The following is a 20,336-nucleotide window of genomic DNA, read 5'->3' as shown; positions in this document are numbered from 1 at the left end:
GCTGAAGCCACAAGTGTTATAACCCTCACAGCAGTTGTTGTTGTTTCTACTCTACATTTGCTCTTTGAAGTTTGTCAAAAAATATTTTGTCTTATTGTTTGATGTCATGTAAACTCCATTGTTTTTTTTATTACAAGCTAGGGCATGTTAATTTGCTACGAAATTCCAACAACATTGTTTGTCATATACCAGCATACATACATACAAAAAAAAAACATACCAGCGAAACCCCAACCATAATGAAAAACCAACTAACTAAAATAAACAAAAAGAAAACTCCCGAACATGACAAACATTTCATCAGCAATCAACAAGAAGACGGACATGTAATCGTTAGAGTCGAAAAACTACAACCCGACAACATAATGCCCCTTTTGGGTTTGGTTTTTGGCATAAAGCCAAACAAAAATTTGCCAAAGAAAAACTTATGTCATAAAACAATTCAACTGAGTTCAACATCACCACAGCGGCAACAATGATAAAAGCTTATGGTACAACAAATAGAGCTATTGGGACTATGGTTTCATTCAGGAAAATATGGCAAAAAGCGAGAGAGTACAAGTGAAATGGTTTTGGGTAGTAGTGAGGGGAAACAGCAAATATTATAAGGATATTTTCATTCATAATTGACACTAGGTAATTTAGAAATATTTATTAAATAATTTTCTAGGGAATGTGTGGTACTTAAAATTATAGTCTAGCAATGAAAAGCAAAGATACCATCTCCACATAAATGTAAACTTATTTTAACGTACATTGATGCAAAGTAGTAAGTTCATCCCATCCTCTTTGTCCATATTTGTGAAAAATGTAATATATTCACCCATATCTGACCAACAACAATACCAACAGCTTGTTGATTATCACAAGAATCAACAAATATTCTTTTTTTAAATAAAATTGTTTTTTGATTTGTTATCATGACACTTTGAACCCACAGCACAGCTGTGACAATCTCCGAAAAAGGGTCAAAACAACAAAATTGTTGAAGTGAAATTTGTCAAAAACGTAAAATTGATGACTTACCATTTTGACAAGAATAGACATAGACATAACACGCTACAATCTCACACTCACACACACAATAAAGCCAGCCAAAAATAAGGTAATCAATCAATTCAGATATATCAATGTCAAATGATAAATGCAAATATGGCTACATTAGGATTTTCCAACTAAATTATATGTATTTATACCCACAGCCTTTCGGCTAACGAGGTTATATGGGCAATATTTTTGAAAAATTCACATAGTTGAAGCCAACGTTTACCCGATTTATAACTCGCGAATTGTGGTTGTATATTATACAAATTAAATACTTTTGGATAAAATAAAATGTTTTTAGACTTGGAAAAAAATATTGGCCTAAAAATTAATTTGCGTGGAAGCTGTGGCGATATTTATGTTAAATAAGTCAGTCCAGTCTATAGTCGGGACGGGGCCGACAATGTTATACCCTACACCACTACCCCTGTCCATAAGCTTTTGACTGGTAAAATTCAAAATATTAAAATTGGGATAGCTTAGCGCCATTTGCAATAACTCTGATATTTTAGCATCAATGCCACATTTTGTGTTAATTTAAAGTTCAGAATATATTCATTATTGCAGGTCAGTTTTGTTGAAACGCATTCAAGTACAGCGTCCGTACAACTCAAATAAAAAATGGAAAAGTAGGATGCGCAAAACACAAGTATAAGAATTGAAATTTGAATTTTTTCCACATAAGTGTTTTGCGCATTCCTACCCCTGAATATTGTTCGACCATCACCAAACTTAATGTGCTTCTTCCTCTGTGGTACCACCATTCGTGACGATCCGATCAAATTTGTGACCTGTAGCTGGATTACAAAAAATTGGATGCATTACTGACTATTGCGATTTCTCCGTCCTTTGCCCACCTACGACAATTTACTTTGCATCAATGTAAAGCTTAGCTTTTCTTCCTTCAGTGACAGGCTTCGTCGTTCGAATACCCATGCTTAAAGCCAAGATGTTCGCAAAAAGAAGAAAAATTTGAATTTTCCCCACAAACGTTTTTGCCCATTCCGAACTTTGGATATTATCCGACCATCACCAATATCAACAGGCTTCTTTCTCCGTAAGACCCCCATCCACCCCCAAAATTTCATGAGGATCCGATCCAAATTCCGACCTGTAGTGGATTGCACAAAAAAATGGAAAAAGGTATGCATTAACAACTATATCTCTGTTGTTTGACCAGTTTTTTCCATTCCGATTCCTGAATAATATCCGACCATTACATAAGTCAATAGGTTTCTTCCTCTGTGAGACCCCCACTAACCCCCAAAATTTCGTGACGAGCCAATCAAAATTGCGACCTGTAGCCTGATTACAAAAAAATGGAAAAAGAGATGCATTACCAACTATTGCGATATCTCTGTTATTTGGTCGCCTATGCCAACCTACTTTGCATCATTGTTTTGATATACCCCTTATGGAAGCGGAGATATTAGTTTTGAAATAAAACGTTGACTTTTTCTCCAAATAAGTCTTTGTCCATTCCAACCCCTGAATATTATCATACCATCACCAAAATGAATAGGCTTCTTACCCTCCGGGACCCTTTCAACACCCAAAATTTGGTGACGATCGGATTAAAATTGCGACCTGTAGCGTGATTACAAGGATTTGATGGACAGACTGACGGACACACATAGCCAGATCGACTCAGCTCGTCGAGACATTCAATTTGGTATACTCGTATATATGTATGGGTCTATGAACATTATTTCGATGCGTTACAAACTTTTTGACCAAAACCAACTTATAATACCCTCCCCACATAGTGGTGTACACAGAAAAAAATATTTAATGAATTTTTACATATTTTCGTTCGTGATGTACTTTTTTCATACTGTGCACGTACCTCACATAAGATACATGTGCAGTTTCTTATTTCCATCCGAAAGCCACTATTTTTCAAAACTATGTAAGATTTTCATGAGATACAAAATCATTTTCCTATTTTTCCCTATATTCCACTATTTTCTCTCATATTTCCACTCTTGGTTGGTAAATGCTCTCAATTTTGTTCTCATTTTCTTTTGAATGGTCTCATCGTCTCACCATCGTATTGACAATGTATCAACAAACCACAACACAACCACCACCATCGTCTCACCATCACATTGAGCCAATATCAACAAACCACACGACGCACATACACACCACAACAACATACCTGTAGGTCGCAACAATTTTGTTGTTAGTCAACTGACAAACCAAACAACTATAGTGCGTTTGGTGTCAAAAAACAAAGTGTTTGACTGTATAGTTCGCAACTGAAAATTTGTAATTTCTTTAATATAAAGGCAACATCTAATATCTCAACCTAGTGCTTATAGACACAGCATGTATGTATATATCGCTCATTTACTCAAATAGTGACACATCCCAAAAAATCGAGTTTCGAGTAAAACGCGTTTTAAGTTGGCGATTGAAATTTGACTTCCCTACTTGAAAAGATTATTATACAAAAACTACATAACTACTTGGACCATATTTTGCAATGAGGTAGCCAGATATCAGTGCTAAATTTCTGTGCAAGGCCTAGTACGATTTTAAGTGTTTCAGTGCTTTGTAGAGTCCAAAAACGATTGTATTGAGTTATGCGAAACTCGTAGAAAATGAGCTGTAACTCGTCGAGTTTTAGAGATATCAGCATGAAAATTTGACACAAGATAAAGTGGAAGTCGTAGAAAATAGGTAACTCAGAAAACGCGTTTTTTGAGTTATGCCACTCTTTGAGTAAATGAGCCAATTGGTTCCTATTGTTCTGCTATGTTCACAAGACGATAAAATTACAGTGAAAATCATTAGAAGAAACGGTAATTTACAATAATACAAAATAAAAGAATCAATAAAAGTAGCAAAATTTGTCTCTGGTTTTGTTGGTGGTGGTGTGTGGCGGTTGTTAGTCCAATAATAACAAAAATAACAACTCGTGAATTTTTTTTCAATCTCTCAGAAAAAAGCAGTATTTTTATTTGCTTTATGAAAGTCGTTCGTGAAATGCAGAAATTTGAACCTTGGCAAGACTTTATGAACACTATTTCTGAAATGCACTATGGGCCCAATGAGAGGTTTTTGAAGCACTAAGTCACAGGATGCTACTGGACCTTTCAAATTTCGTGCTGATGTTTATAGTGAACATAAAAATATATCTGCAAAATTTGGAAGGAATCGGTTCAGATATAGATATAGCTTTCTTATATATGTTTTAACCGATTTTATATTTAAGCCGCACTAAAGTCACAATTTGAATCCGATGACTTTAAAATTCGATATGGTACATCCTGATCAATTACGAATCACGTGCAGAAAATTTGGTTCTGATCGGTTCAGGTATATATATCTGCATATATAGAAAATTATTCAGGTCTGCCATGATGTTCGAAACATAAATCCTTCGAAATGGCTGGGCCAAATTTGATAAATTTTTACTGTAGACCTTTTAGGTCTTAGAATAGATCGTAAGGTAGTTTTTATACAGAAAACTGGAGGGGGCGGGGGACACCCCCCAGACATCGTTTGACGTATTGGGATACAATACAATAGTAATTGTGACCTCAATGATTAATTGATGATTTGGAAGTAGAATAACGCGATCGCGTTCAATTTTTGAATACATTATTATTACAGGTCAAGATTTTTAAATTTAGTAGGTTTTTGCAGTCCCAATTACTAAATTAAAGATCTCTTAAACATAAAAGATTTCAATGCTTGCTACAACTCGATTAGGATAACTATCAAATGTCGCGACTTGTGTCATATTGACAAGTCCCACTCCCAGCCCAATACATAAAAATATCCAAATTTTTAAGTGTCATGCTATCTGTAAGTATTTTTCTATAGGTTTACGGATCCATACGGGGATAAAATTTTCTACACATATAGTGCTCACTATTACCTTCTACCACATATATGTATATAGTTATATACGTCGCAATACCGAGAGTTCTATTCCAAAAACCATATAAACTACAAGATATGTAAACTACACAAAAAATACACCACAAGTCTACATCAAATATCCCTTATAAAATCTAACTTTTTTAATTCTTAATCAGAATATTAATTTATATACCTTTACACGTGTTATCTATTAAAAAACTGTTTATTATGTTAGCGGTTTTTAATCGTCGAGCGAAACAAATTTGTTTTTCGTTTGATAGATTTTTATAAAATTTTACAATGTAAGATGCAATATCTTTGACAGCCCGGTATGTGGTCATGAAGATTTTGTTTCTAAGCGGCTCAAAGTGTTAAGAATCTAATCCCGTTCCTATTTTATCCAAATATATCACTTCAAAAATAGACGTTTTGCCTCAGAAACCTACCGTTGGGCCTATAATTAAATGTAGTAATTATGTTTTTCTGTATAGGGTATAAAAATGGGTAAGAATGGGTTGAGACCAACGTGTCTTTTTTGTTTTTACTCAAATTGTGATTAAACCACGTTTTTCACGAATTTCCTGTGTAAGTAAAAGTAGAAGCCAACTAAAAAAGCATTATCTCGCCAATTTTTAACATTTGTCATTTTAACCCAGAATTTAACTGTTTTTTTTTAATGTTCTTCCAATTTCATTCCGCAAATATGTTTTTTAAAAAATTATATATAGAACTCGCGATTCTGAGTTATTTTATTTTATTTTATTTAGGGCGAACATTTTTTTTAATAATTTTTACAATTGTAAATTGTATATGTAACCCATTACAAAATAATGTATACAAAAGCAACTACTTATATTACTCATTTTTAAGTAATGATCACCGTGGCACAGAGAAATGTGACTATAGAAAATCTTATAGCTGTAAAAATTCTCTATAAGATTGGTTTGGTAATTTTTCCTAGATTGTACCATTTTTATACCCTACACCACTATGTGGAAAGGGTATTATAAGTTTGTTTTGGTAAAAATTCATGTAACACCGCGAAATATTCGTCGGAGACCCCCAATGCGGTATACAAATCTTCATATCTCGACGAGATAAATAGATTTTGAGAAGTGTGTCCGTCCGTCCAGGCCGCAATTATGGACCGATCGTCACTTAATTTTGTATGGAGGTCGGGATCAGACCAGAATAGATCCCTATTTTTATTGGTGATGATCGTGAAATATTTAGCGGGTGAAATTTACCAAAAACATAATTTTTATCCGATTTTGTTGCTGATCTGTAGGTCGCAATAATAGTCCGATCGCCTCGAAATTTTAAATAAGGTAAGAGTATATGACAAAGAAGAAGCTTGCAATTTTTAATGGCGATCAGATAATATTTAGAGGGTTAAATGGACCACAACTTTTATGTGAAAATTGTTAAAATTTTTAGTATACATCTTATATCTTTAGTCCTGGAAGAGACATTCCGGGCAAGTAAGCTATACTTGGAAAAGGAACGCTTGACCTCTCTATTGCTGTCAATAGTGTACATGATAAGATAACAGAGTTACAGCCTAATATACCCAGTTTTTTTTTTTTTTTTTTTTTTTTGTCTGCAGTTTAACCAAAAACACGCTAGAGGTCGAAATTATAGCTCAATAATCACGAAATTTTGCATGAGCTAAGAGTTTAGGTCGTAGAAGAGGCCTATAATTTTGGATGATGATCTGATATTACTTAGCGGGTGAAATGAACAATTACTTTTGTATGAAAAATAAAAAAAATTGTTGGTCTATATTTTATTTGCTGGATGGCACCACATTTTCCCATTCCCAGTTTTTGCATTATTGCAAATCACATGGTACCCTAGCGTATTAATTGTCCAATTGGATTTTTATACATACATTGCAGCATGGGTCGCTTTGCCACCTTTTTTCAATATGAATCCCCAACCAGGCAACATCAAAATTGTAAAGGTGGCAAAATACCCTTCAGTAATTTTGGCGACATTTTCTCAGTATTTGACCCATGTAAAACTTCTCTACCAAACACGCCGCTCGGACTCGGAGATAAGCTGTGTGGTCCCATATCATTGAGCGAATATGAATCGGGGTACACTCACTCAATGATATAAGAGAAGTCTCCCTTTTCCCTTCTGGGAGGTGAAAAAGTAGGACGTACTTTTTGACGTGGTGGTAAATTTTACCCCTATACATATTCTTAAATATTTCTTTATATATTTGCTATTTTTGATAATATATTGCATTTTTTGCATGATATTGTGTCAGCAAATAATAAAATAATATCAAATCAAATCACGCACTTTGTTTATACTGAAAATTAGGCTCTACATTTCACAGACCTTTTTTGAATCCAACAAAAAAGACATATTTTATTTTTAGATGAAATAAATAATGTAACAATACTTAAAAACGTGAAATTACATTTTTTGACAGTCTTGCCTACATATTAAATAAAAATACAGAGATCATTCAAAAACACACGTTTTTTTAAAAATCTGCGGGGTACCAAATAGTTGATTTATCATTCATAGTGATCGTACACTGTACACATACATATAGGTACGAGTATGCTGCAACCCATTTACATTCCTTTATTGGATTGGAAACAGGTATGTGTAGTTTTTTTGTTATGCCTACTAAGCATATATAAGATATTTTCGAGTCTCTGGGATATATTTTGGATGGGGCTATTGATTCCTTGCCCAAGATCCTAATAATAATTTAACGTAAGTAGCTTTTGGTTATGTTGAATTCGTGATCGACCATCACTGTCAACGTTGCTGAACTTATCGTCCTCTTCTAGCAATTGCCTTATTATGGAAACACTGATTTGCTGTGAAAATGGATTAATTGAAAATGCAGAATATACAATTCATATGCCGAGTTTGACGTGTGGTCAACATTTTTCCATGAAATTCATACGTCGAATTAGACGTGGGTCATTTTTTTACATAGGATGCTTGCGTTAGTTTAGAGGTGGTGGTAAAATATTTTCTATGCCACAGTGACAAGAACTTGGCCGCGGGGTAATTTTTACACCACCGTAAGCATATCTCCTCACTCGCTACCCATATGGCAACCAAAACATTACTGACCACTTACGTTAAGGAAATATGAAGATACAGAGAAAATTTGACCGATCGCTCAAATCATTTGAAAGTAATTAACAAAATATGATCGAAGGGGTAAAATTTACCCCCACCTCCACAGTTAAAGGTTAAGCTTGGTGCCAGAATCCACAAAGTTATTTCTTACAATATGTTTATTTGCTCCATAAAAAATTTTGATTTGTGGGAAGCTAATTCCCCGTGGTAAAGTTGTAGGGTATCACATGGTCGGCACCGTCCGACTATAGCCTTGGCTTACTTGTTTTGAGATATATAAGTTTAAGTTGGGAAATTGCAGTCATGACATTATTTTATAAGTAGTCAATACAGTCAGTAAGTTGTCAAAATTTGAACTTCTATATCTCAAATATGTTAATACCTACGTCATAAAGGACAGTCTTATAGAGAATTTTCATTGCTACAACATTTTCTTTAATCCTATTTCGATACGGTTTGCGGATTCCAAGCAAAATCGTGAAAACCTAAAAACCCTAAAAATGTGAAATTTTACCGCGATTTTTTTTTTCAAATCCCTCCGGCGAATTTTTTTGTTGTTTTGAGTTTTTTTTCATCTATGAACATTGGAGTTTCAGAAACCGCAAAAAACTTTCCAGGTGTAAGCACCTTCTATTTAAATTTAGTTAAGGGGCACCGTGTGCCCTTGAATCTAGAAAATAATGTGTCGCTTAACCTTACTAAGCATATTCCTCCTCATGATGGAATCTCTCAAATAAAACGCTTGCCATTTAATATTATCACAGTTTTTAATTCAAATGCAAGTGTTTTATTTGGGAGATTCCATCATGAGGAAGAATATACTTATTAAGGCGAATCGACAAATTATTTCCTAGTTTTAAGTGCATTTATAAATAAAACACTAAAACTTAATTTTTTAAATTATTTTTTATTTTTAACTTTTTAGTAAATACATTTTTTGACCACTGAGAAGTCCATAACCAAATTACAGTCAATTTAGGCCGAACACGTAGATAAAAACTTTAAATTGCCTAAAATCGAGTGGTACGTTATATGGGGGCTACAACAAAATCTGACCCACGTCCACAATTTTTGGTGGGAGAGTTTAGGTACAATTGGGACATCCAAATGCAAGTTACAGCCAATTCGGACTAAAAATGAAGACAAAATCCTCAAAAAACCTGATAGTGGTACCGCTATATGGGGGCTATAGGAACAAATGGACCCATATTCATGTATTGTCATCCAAATCTGAAAAGTGTGCAAAGTTTCAGTTCGATTGGTCAACTGCAACTGTGTTAAAAATGAGTTACGAGATTTGAATTAAACCGACACGGTATATAGTAATAATGTATTTTGGCCGGCGAAAAGTGATCCAGTTGTTGAAGTCAAAATCGGACAGCTCGATTTTCGCCGTAGACATATGGTCTAGTGGATTTTTTTGCTCAGTATAATCCCAAGAATCATAAACTCGAAGCGCCCATTAAGATTTTTTTCCTTTCGCACAAATCGCCCCACCCTACTACACATGTATATTCACGTGCATACTCATACAGCCCTACTCATTTAAATTACTTAGTAATATATTTAGTTTTGGTTGATTGAAGAATTACAATTTTTAAACCGTTGTTAAAAACTATTTTTGAATCAAACTTTCGAGAGTTCATGCGACACATAACTTTTACTTTTATTGTCTAGTCTAGTTGACCGCCTCCACGTATCTTCATTTAAAATGTTTAATGAAGTGAATTTTTAACGAACTGGCAGACTGAGAAAATAATATATTTGACTAGTTAATACAGAGGCAGATACTAAAATTAAAAAAAAAGTGGTTGCAGAACTTCAAATGGAATTAATTTACATTAATTTTTAATATATGTAACTGCATTCTATGACAATATATAATAATATATATGTTTTAAAATATAACGTTTGAAGCAATCCATATTTCAATAATTACACTTTAATGTCCTCTACATTTCAATAGTAGCAATTTTCATAGTTTTGTACATTGGTCATTGTGAGTTTGTAAATATTCCAATGTCCCATTGTGATTGATTCATTGTATTTTAAAGTAAACTGACAGAATGCAACTATGTAAATAATTTATTCTACTACTCTTGTAGAACAACTCATTAATTACTACTTTCGATATACCATTTTATGCAACTATTAACGCCCTACTATTTCTTCTCACGATTAGTACTTAAGCTAGATAAAAATTCAATAAAGTCGCTCAGTTTGTGATCTACAATCTAACGCGTTACATAACCATCAGATAAGATCACAAAGGGTGATCTCTATTCTAACACGTTATGTAACTATCAGATAAGATCACAATGAGACAATTTGCCCGTTCGGCAGTCTACATCAAATCCTTGCTTGTATTTTCATATACAATCGACACCAGGTTGTTATACGTTCGAATTAAAAAAATATCAAGAAACTATTGCAATTTTTCTGCTTCGACAGAATCTGTGTGTAGATCAAACTTTTGTTAAGGGAGTAACATCAAATATAACTTGTGTTAACTCATTCTTATTCCCTTGGTACACCAACCAAATATTACTTTTATTTCATGAAATTAATTCAGATACATATTTGTTTCTTATTCAATTAACCTTTTATTGACTTCATTACTACAATCGGGAGCGTTTAATTTACTTATGTTTGTGGAAAATCAAACCTTTGCTGTAATTAACTAAGCCATGTGTATTAAACATGGAATCACATAGGGATTATTCAAATTTATTTGATCATTTCGTATTCATTGCGATTGTTAAGTTATTCCAAGAAATACCACATAAATGTGGCATAAAAGAAAACACAGCCACACAAATCTATTTGTCCTTGAGAATGGCAAAATCTACTAAGAATAACAATTAAAATCTTAGTAAATCCCATCACAGTAGATACGTTGTTTTTTCTTTCTTTAATTTTTCTAATTTACCTCCCACTCATATCTATTTCACAGTTAAACTAAAGCTTAAGTCTTTGACTGTATATTAATTACAAGTAAAAATGTTAAACCCCAAAAGCCCAGAGCTTCATCTCTCTTACATCCTGTTTGTGTCTCTAATCACAAATAAGCGCGAAACCATCTAAAGAGTGTGAAATAAAAATCTACTACTGTGTGTGTGCCAACGGCAACATTCCAACAACATTCTGCAAGGATTGAAAATGTTAATGAAAAATAAATTGAAACTGTAACTGAAACTAAAAACGTAATTGAAGATGAAATAGAACGGGCATTATCCTTATCGTGTAATTAAACGTAAGAGTAAAACAGAGTACTTTTCCAGACATTAGAACACTTTCGTTTGGGGGTTTTATTTCCTCTTTAAGACCGCTCTTAAATCATTAGTAACAGTTTTAAATCCTGTCGCTTTGGGGATATTTTGTTGCAAGAAAAGCAAAAAGCTATGATTGTCTCCTTTGTGTTATCCTGATATTATATGGACCTTGGTGGTGATGGCGCACAATTTCACACCAATTTCATTCAAGGTTATTTGGGTTATTTTTTAGTTGTCTGTTCGGTTTTGACTGTGGTTCAAACAAAGAAAATTATGTCAACGAAAACAATGTAAACAAGTACTACGGAACTTAAATGGATTAATTAAATTTCTTTCTGTTACTAAATCACCAATGCCCACAATTTTAGGTGGAACAGTTTTTTGACCACTGGGAACCCCAAATACCTAATATTGGCTAATTCGGTCAGTTATACATTTGAAAATACCTGAAATCGGGCAGTACCGTTTTAATTGACCATTATATTAAAAGTTTTCTAACACTGTTAACCATAAATGTGAAAGAACATCCAATCTTGCCCGAAAATGCAAATAAAAATATAAAATCGTTGGTACCGTTTTATGGGGCCATATCAAAACGTGAACATATGTTGGCAATTTTTGTTGGAGAAGTTTTGCTACCACTGGAAACTTCAAATGTTAAATTACAGGTAGTCTATAAAAATGTGGCTAATATCTTCAAAATATCTAAACTTAGGAGGTACCGTTATATGGGGGCTATACCAAGACATGGACCTTTGCTGATAATTTTGATTGGAGAAGTTTTGTGACCACTGGGAACGTCAAATTAAATTACAGGTAATTCTTTCCAAAAATTAGCGAAAATTCCCACGACGCGAAGAAAAGGGAGATACCGTTATATGGGGCCTATACCAATATATGCAGCTATATTGTAAATTTTTAGTGGAGAACCTCAAATGCCAATTAGCAGGTAAATATGTAAAATCGGGAGGTACCATCATATGACAATTTTTGGTGCAGAAGTCTTGTGATCACTTGGAGCCACAAATGTTAAATTATAGGTAGTTCGGTCGAAAAATTTAGCAAAAATCCTCAAAACAACTCCAATCTGGAGGTACCGTTATATGACAAAAATTAGCAGCTATGTTGACAGTTTTTAGTGTAGAAACTTTGTGACCACTCGGAACCTCAAATGATAAATTACCGGTTGATCTGCCGAAAAATTTAGCAACAAATCTCAAAATACCTTGAATCCGAAGGTACCGTTATGCGGCAATACCAAAACTTGAACCGATACAGGCCATATTCGAACATGACCTGGCTAAGGAAAAGATCTCGTGTGCAAAAATATAGCGTTCCAGCTCAATTATTGCGAACGCTTGAGTGTTACATAAAATCAGTAGTCCCACACAGAGACTTCGGCTTCAATCCCACAGAAGCCGGTTATATGCACCGGATTGACTCAACCAGGTTCATCACCTAAACAATTATGTGTTTGTGTTCGTATACTTTTTTCATCGTAGGAGCGGCAATATATTCCGTAATTCCTCCTCCGAGCTCTTTCAGTCAGTGACGGTATAGCGAAGGACCCCGGTGCAACGTAGTCACCTCCTGAATTACTGCGACTGGAGTTATGTTGTTGTTATTTTTGTAGCAGCATAGGTTTATGGTGGGTTTGCAGCCGCTGGCTGGAACACTATTGTTTCGGGATAATTCGGTACGAAAGAACTCGCTGCCGTGGGATTGCAGGAGTAATGTTGCTACTTGCTGCGCCAGAGCATCGCCCAGGTTGTCTCTAACTTAGTCGTCGGAATCAGACCTATTCATCAGTTGTTTGTCACACTAAGGAATTTTAACTCGGCAGTCCCACACTTTACTTCTACCCCAATACGTGGGACACTAGAGTCAAGTTCAAGCGAGATAGGTCTGTAGTGAAAAGACTGGGGTATAAGAAAGGCAAGTGCGTTGTAACCATCGCAAAGTTCCAACTACAGGTGACGGTGAGCTGATTTCAGGAACCTGGATCGCGTCGACAAAGATGTTCCCCCGCGTCACAAAGTCTTCGATTACTTTGTTACGAACACCGTAGCAATTGAATTGCAGCAGTGATGCATTTTCGGGGCACTGGAAAACAACATGTGATGTTAGATACTGCGTTTGTTGTTATTGGGGAGACTGCGGAGGTGTCTCGAATTTCGACGCCGAAGTTGTAGATACGCTGGGAGATACTCTGGCGCAGCTAGCAGCAACATAACTTCTGTTAGTCCGCTTTTTGGAGGACAATAAGCATCTGGTGCTCATCGTGAGCTTTGGCATTCCCATCTAGACAATGGCCAGAGGGGTACAGCGCAAATTGAGAGCCTCACATTTTGCACGGTAAATTAAAACGCTTCTACGAGGATAAAAGGAGATTGCCATAGCTCGCCAGATATCACCATTGTGGAATCGAATCTGATAAATGACGTGTCCTTACAACCCGTTATTTTTTGGCTCAGATCATCTTCCGTTCATCGTCTCCGACCTCAGTACTTTTTTGAACTATGGAAAAGCTGTTGGCGATTGTTCATAGAATTTACCAATCACCGCTTCAGAGAGCTCTCCATTTCCTTAGATTGACGAATAGCGGAGAGGCGTCATAACTGTTGCAGCCGCTCGCTACATATCTGCTGGTCGAATACCCGAAAAGTGAAGTGAACTTACTTCTAAAGTCAACAGTTAGTCGAACATAAGCGGAAAAAAGGGCTAGACAAGATTAAGTAAAATGTGGGCAACGGTTAAATCGCTCTCCAATCCGCCAACAAAGGATGATAGGACGGCTGTTACTTTTAACGGTGTGGCAGTGAGAGATCTGATGAAGTAAGCGTGTTATTTAAACCGGCAGATTAAATAGCACCCCGAAAGTGTTATGGCTGAGGAGGTACCACCACAATTTACGATGATCGATGCTGCAGACGTCATCCGAAACGCAAAATCATCCAAAGCGTTGGGCCCATGCAGAATCTGAATGATAATGACCAAGGGTTGAGCATTTAAGAAGTGTCCTCAATCTATAGTTAGCCACCCAAATTGTACCAGAAGCCTGAAAAGTTGGGAGGAGTGTCCCCCTACTGTCGAAAGACAAGGATGCCAGCAGAGGTGAATCGTACTGGTCGATCTCCTCTTATCGCCCGCAGCCAAGATCCTAAAAGCACAACTCCTCCCCATGTTGAGAAGCAATTTCAAAGTTGCCCAGCATGGATACCGGAAAATGCACAGTTTTACACATCATATCCACTCATATAAGTCGAAGACTGAAACAGAGCAGGTGGTGCGACCGAACAGTTATAGTGGCTCTTGACCTATCGGTGGCTTCCAATACCGTCAAGCAGGCCAAGCTGTTTCAAGATATAGAGAAGATTTCTCTCCAGCCGTGTTTGAAACGGTGGATAATGAGCTATACGTGTGGATGTCAGTCGTGTGTTGAATACAGAAATAAAAAGACAGAGACCCGTGTATTGAGACAGGTAGTCCCCTAAGTGGGGGTGATATCCGATACTGTTTAAATTCTACCTTTCACACCCTCCGCATCATAGTGTTTGCCGATGAATGTAAAATCTTGACATCGGGCCCTATCGTCGATTACATATGTGATAAATTCAATGTCTACACAGCTGACCTTGTGCAGTTCTTTCCCCTGAAGAATATGAAAATATCACCCGCTAAATCCACTGTCATACTGTTAACCACCTAAACGGGTGATATGAGGCTTCCCCTGAATATATTGGTTGATGGTGTCCTGATTCCGACTACTAGCTACCCAAACATATTGAGTATAGCATTTGATAGCATGTTTAAGTCGTACGCACAAGCCAAAGCCATTTGCCACAAGATCAGAAGTAGGAACAAGCGTCTCCAGTCGCTAGCCGGCAGCAGTTGTGGTGCTGACAAAGAACCCTTGCTGATCTCTTATAAAGCAATGGGCCCGTCTGTGATAAGCTATGCTGTACCAGTGTGGTATGTAAATGTTAGGAAGAATGTTTAAACTTCTCAGAACGCCGACCTGAGGGCAGCAACAGGTACCTCCTCTTGACGCCAGCAGGCCATCTTCATGAGGAGACGAAGATTTTACCGGTACATCGGTTTTACTGGTTATCGCCCTTGGTATCGCAGCCACGATCTAGTTGACTGGCTTCTCCCACCCAGGCACGTCAGGTGAGATCTTCATGATCTGGAGAGGTTCGAAGGTGTAGACCAAAACCTATAGATCAACGAGCCTATCAGGCAGGCTTGAATTGCATTTATACTGATGCAATTGCACAGGCAGTACAAAAGTAGTGTGTGAATGCCGTAATCGGAGACCAGCACCCATACATAGCAGCCGAAGAACGCCAGCTACCAATGCAAACTCGAGTGGTTTTAACTCACTTAAGATGCGAACGATGGAGCCGACTGAATTCATATTGGGACCGAATCGATGGCATGATAACCAACATCGCACGACACGTTGCATTTGTTTAGCTGCCCTGCTAACTCCACTCACCTGTCTGTCTGATGATTCTTTATGGACGCAGCTATTCCAGGTTGCGGAATTTTTGAATTTTCACACAGATGACTGAATAAAATATTCGAAGTTCTCTAAAACGAAGTTGTTTTTAAGGCACAAGTAGAAATTCTCACATAAATAATCTATCTATAACGAATTTTTATTCCCACAGCATTTATGCCAACGAGGGTATACATAAACTTTCAAACAGGCAAAATGTGCCTTATCGACATAACGTTTTAGACCCCAATTATGTTGGGACGAAATCCGTTTCAGAGAATTTGGTTGGAGCCCACGATAACTCTCGAAATAGGTAAAATTCGAATATGGACTTTATCGGTTTACTCCTTTGGGTACCTCCCATACAAAATTTCGTTAAAGTGCAGTTTAAGACCTCCTCTCTAATCCTTTTGATGTGCAAGTTTTTTCAAGTTCAAGACTATATATTTCCTGAGAAAATGGCCTGAAAACTGTAAAAACCCGCTATGATACCACGGATGTGGATGGAGTTCGCGGTAACCCTCGAACGGATGAACCGATTAAATCCAAATATTGGCAATTGCAATATTTTGCCCAAAGTTAAATCAAGTTCATAGATGGGCCTCGTCGGTCAACTCCTTTGGGTACCTCCCTCACAAAAGTTCAAAACGTTTCGCCAAAATCGTGTGCACGATACCTCTCGAAGGCAGTAACCGGTTTGGTCCATACTTTGGACATTGTAATATTTCTACGAGACTTCGATCAAATTATAATATGTATTATATTTTTGGAATTTCGAATCGTTTTGATTTTTCTTGCAATAAGTTGTCCCCTATTACGATGGTACAATTTTCTTCAGTGACAAGTCCATACTTCTTGAGAAAATGTCCCGAAAACTGTAGTAAACCCCTACGGCCAGCATGTGTAGTGGTTGGTGCGCATGACAACTCCACACTTGGTCCACACTTTGCATGTCGTAATATTCCTCGAATATTAGACGAAATTCGAAGTTGGTGCTTATAGGTCCACTCCTTCCGGTAAAATGATAAGCGCAATATCTCATAAACGGAGCAACCGATTTGGTACAAACATTGGATCTCGAAATATTTTGTCCAAACTTAGTTTGTGTTCAAAAGTGTACCATATCGGGTCATTCCTTAGTGTACCACCCACACAAATGATCACAATTTATGTTTAAGTGCGGTTAAGGGTCTATACGAGAATACTTTGGAAATTTTTACCGAAGGTACTCCTAGTGGCCCTGTTTACAGCAATATGATGTTTTTCGTGTGTAAGTCCATGTTTCCTGATATGACGGTCCTATCGAGAAAAATGACTCCCAAAATAAGACACACTTCCAAAATGGATTATCAGTCAATTCCTTTAGACACCTCCCCCGCAAAACTTTTGAGATTTTATCCTAATCCATATGTTCGTCGGCAAGTTCATACGCCCAAACTTCTGAAGACCTTACGTTTTTTGGGAAAAAGGTGTATCAATTCACACAGACAAAGCCGACTGATAATTTTTTAATTGTCTATATAACGCAGTATTTCGTCGGTCCCCATATGCTACCTGATAGAGGTGTTCGACTGTATTTGTGTTTCTAAAACAACAACGATAGTCAATACTCTTACTTATCAATTTAACGGAATCTCCCATAGTATTCTAAAATATCTAATACTCTTCGCATCCACTGTAACTAACGAACGGATACAGTTCTTGGAATAATAATTTTGATAATTTTTTGCTCTTGAAATGCTGCGGTTAACTTTTTTATGTTAGCTTGGTGCCGTTACTCAAAGCTAACCAACTGCAGTGCTACTCAAATGACATTGGAAGGTGGTGATGACGGTGGTTTTAGCTGATGCTGTTGAAGAGCGTCATTTTTTCTATAGTAATTTGCAAAAGTTTTGGCCGTGTATTTGCCTTTGTAATTTCTTTGGTCATTTCGTTTTTCTTCCATTTGCAGCAATATTTATATTAGCCTTAACTTTTTCTCTTCTTCTTTGTGATGAAATAAATTTATCAGCACCAAGTTTCTCATGGCGTGTTTTTTGTCCTTCTTTTTTATTTATCTTTGCAGACGGTCACACGGAAGCTAATGTACAGTTGATTGTACCGCGTTATGTTGAACGTGGTACCAGTGCGACACTGGAGTGCCTACATGATGTGGATCCCAGCGTACTATTTAAGGTAATAATTATATAGTTTATCTACACTACTACATCCACCTACCTCCTCCATGTTTGGTGTGCGACCTCTAAGCACAAAATAAGTAAACGTGTCCTTGCATAAATACCGGCTGACTGCCTGCCTTGCTGGCGGGCTGGTTGGCTGGATGCTTTCACTTTTATAACATTACAATGAATTTATTGTGGACGAATTTTATGTTGCCTGTTTATGGTATCTACTGGCCATGCAGTGCCTTTGGCTGTTACATTTTTGTTTTCTTTCTTTCGTTTACTGTTCTGTTCTGTCCTTTTCCGTCTTGCCAAGGACTACATTTTTGTTGAAATTTTATTTAAATAGGAAAATTATATAACAGAACAAAGTTACACATAAAATGACTAAGTATGTCTATTTAGCTTGTGGATAGCTAAGGATAATACGCTTAGTGAATATTTTTTCAGAGAATATTATAATTTTTTTGTATTTATTAAAAAAACGCAAAGAACGGCGACTTTATTGCTCTAAGGTCATTCGGTTTTTATGGCTTTAATTGAATTGAAATGCCCTCATTTGAATTAAGATTAATGCCGGCGCAAATGCAAGCATAAGGTACCACCGAAGAAGAACATAAAAAATTACAACATATTTCCGGTAATTTAGATATTTTTATTGCTGTAAAGTGATTCAATGTGTATCCGATTATCAGATGGTGTTAATGAGACCCATGGTAATAAATGTTGGTTAAATAAATTATATTACACCTTTTAATTAATATGCAGTATAGAAAAAGATCCTGGAAGGGTTTACAAAACTCGTCCATAGAATATTTTTGATATATTAATTTTTAGAAAAAAATTATATTACCCATTGCCATCTTTATTAGTCATTATTACAGATTTCCTTTCATTATTGGTTTGTTCGTAAAGGGCAAATTAAACGCTTGTGGAGCCTTAAACTTTACATAAAAAGATCATCCTTCTAATATAAAAATCACCATTAAATTTGACATTATCAGATGACTAGAAATCTGTTCCAACCAATAACAAAATATAATTGTTAATAACACTGTGCAACAAAATTATTTTTTTTCTCAAAATGATGGGAAAACCGAGTAGAGTAGAGTAGAGTAGAGTAGTAAGCCGAGTAGAGAATTTACATCGGAAAGGACCCAAAGTAGGCGGGACATTATTGAGTAAAGATATCTTGGAATCCTTGCATTTTAGGTATATAGTGTCTTTGGCAACTTTACTGAGGAGGATGTGGGGAATATTTTTTAACCCTCATGCAGTTCATCAAAGAGGTCTTTTTGGCCCTTTTTTTCGAAAATCTTTCAAAAACTTCTTTATAATGTGATTATGTATATCAAATCCAAATATTCTACAAAATTGTTCGTCACAAAATTTTACTATAGGACTCAGAATATACCATATCTGTAAATCTTATCTAATCGGTAGGAACCGTTAAAAATATAAAGTCCGACTTTAACCCAAAAACATGCTTTATATTTTTAAGGATTCCTGGCGATTATATAAGATTTACAGATATGGTACAGGTACAGATTCTGAGTCCTATAGTAAAATTTTATGACGAACAATTTTGTAGAATGTTTGGGTTTGATATGATCACATTCTAAAGGAGTTTTTGAAAGAACCGCATGAGGGTTAAAATTGTTAACAAAGTTGGTTTTCTAGACCGGAGTTAGTCCACGTGCCATCATCCTGTTTGATACTGCCGATGGATTTGGGGTCCTTCGATAGTACTCTAAGAAACCCGGCTACGTCCTTTACTCCCTCTATAGACTCGCTAAAGCAGACCCATGATCTGCGTTTATCCTTCTTTATTTCGATGTTTTACTTATTGAAAGATACTTTGTAGTTCTCCCAATCTGTGGACAACTTCGTTTTGTTGGCTTTGCTATAGAGCCTTCTGTTAGTCTTTCTGAGATTAGACAGATCTTTCGACCACCAGACCGGTTGACATCTTCTGCCTCCCTCCAGTCACTGGTAAGGGATTCGTCTTTGTTAATGAGGGTTATATCTATAACCTCCATCCTGGTTCTATTTTGAAAAGTATATTCGTTACCCCTGTTGCATATTCTAAGATTATGTTTTAAAATAAATTCGAATACGGACTCACCTCTGGCATTTGTGTCGCTGCTGCCCCAGTGGAAATGGTGAGCATTGGCATCACATCCTAGGATGATGAGGCAAGTGCTACCCATCTCTTTGACGAGCTTCTCCACGTCCTTGCACGATGGGTCAGGGCTCTCGAATGATATGTATATGGACAAGAGTATGGTGGCTCTCTGGGAGCTACCTGCATTCCATCCTTACACAGGTTCTTACCTTGTCCGCTTGGTTGTGGCGAAGGTGATGTAGTTG

The 20,336-nt window shown here is 36.4% G+C and overlaps 1 protein-coding gene across 6 annotated transcripts in view; it reads left to right on the top strand.

The window, feature by feature from the left end:
• beat-VII (Immunoglobulin domain-containing protein beaten path VII) overlaps positions 1–20,336 on the top strand; it is a 455,119-nt gene that overhangs the window by 247,866 nt on the left and 186,917 nt on the right. For all 6 annotated transcript variants that reach the window (XM_073959321.1, XM_073959323.1, XM_073959318.1 and 3 more), the window contains exon 3: positions 17,870–17,979. In XM_073959321.1, the coding sequence (XP_073815422.1) occupies positions 17,870–17,979 (110 nt within the window). The remainder of the gene's footprint in view (positions 1–17,869; positions 17,980–20,336) is intronic.

This window comes from Musca autumnalis, unplaced genomic scaffold (genome assembly GCF_047663935.1).
Source record: "Musca autumnalis isolate F117 unplaced genomic scaffold, ASM4766393v1 scaffold_1, whole genome shotgun sequence".
Classification (NCBI taxonomy): Eukaryota; Metazoa; Arthropoda; class Insecta; order Diptera; family Muscidae; genus Musca; species Musca autumnalis.
Note: the sequence above shows the minus strand (reverse complement) of the source record. Positions and strands in the feature narration are given on the sequence as shown.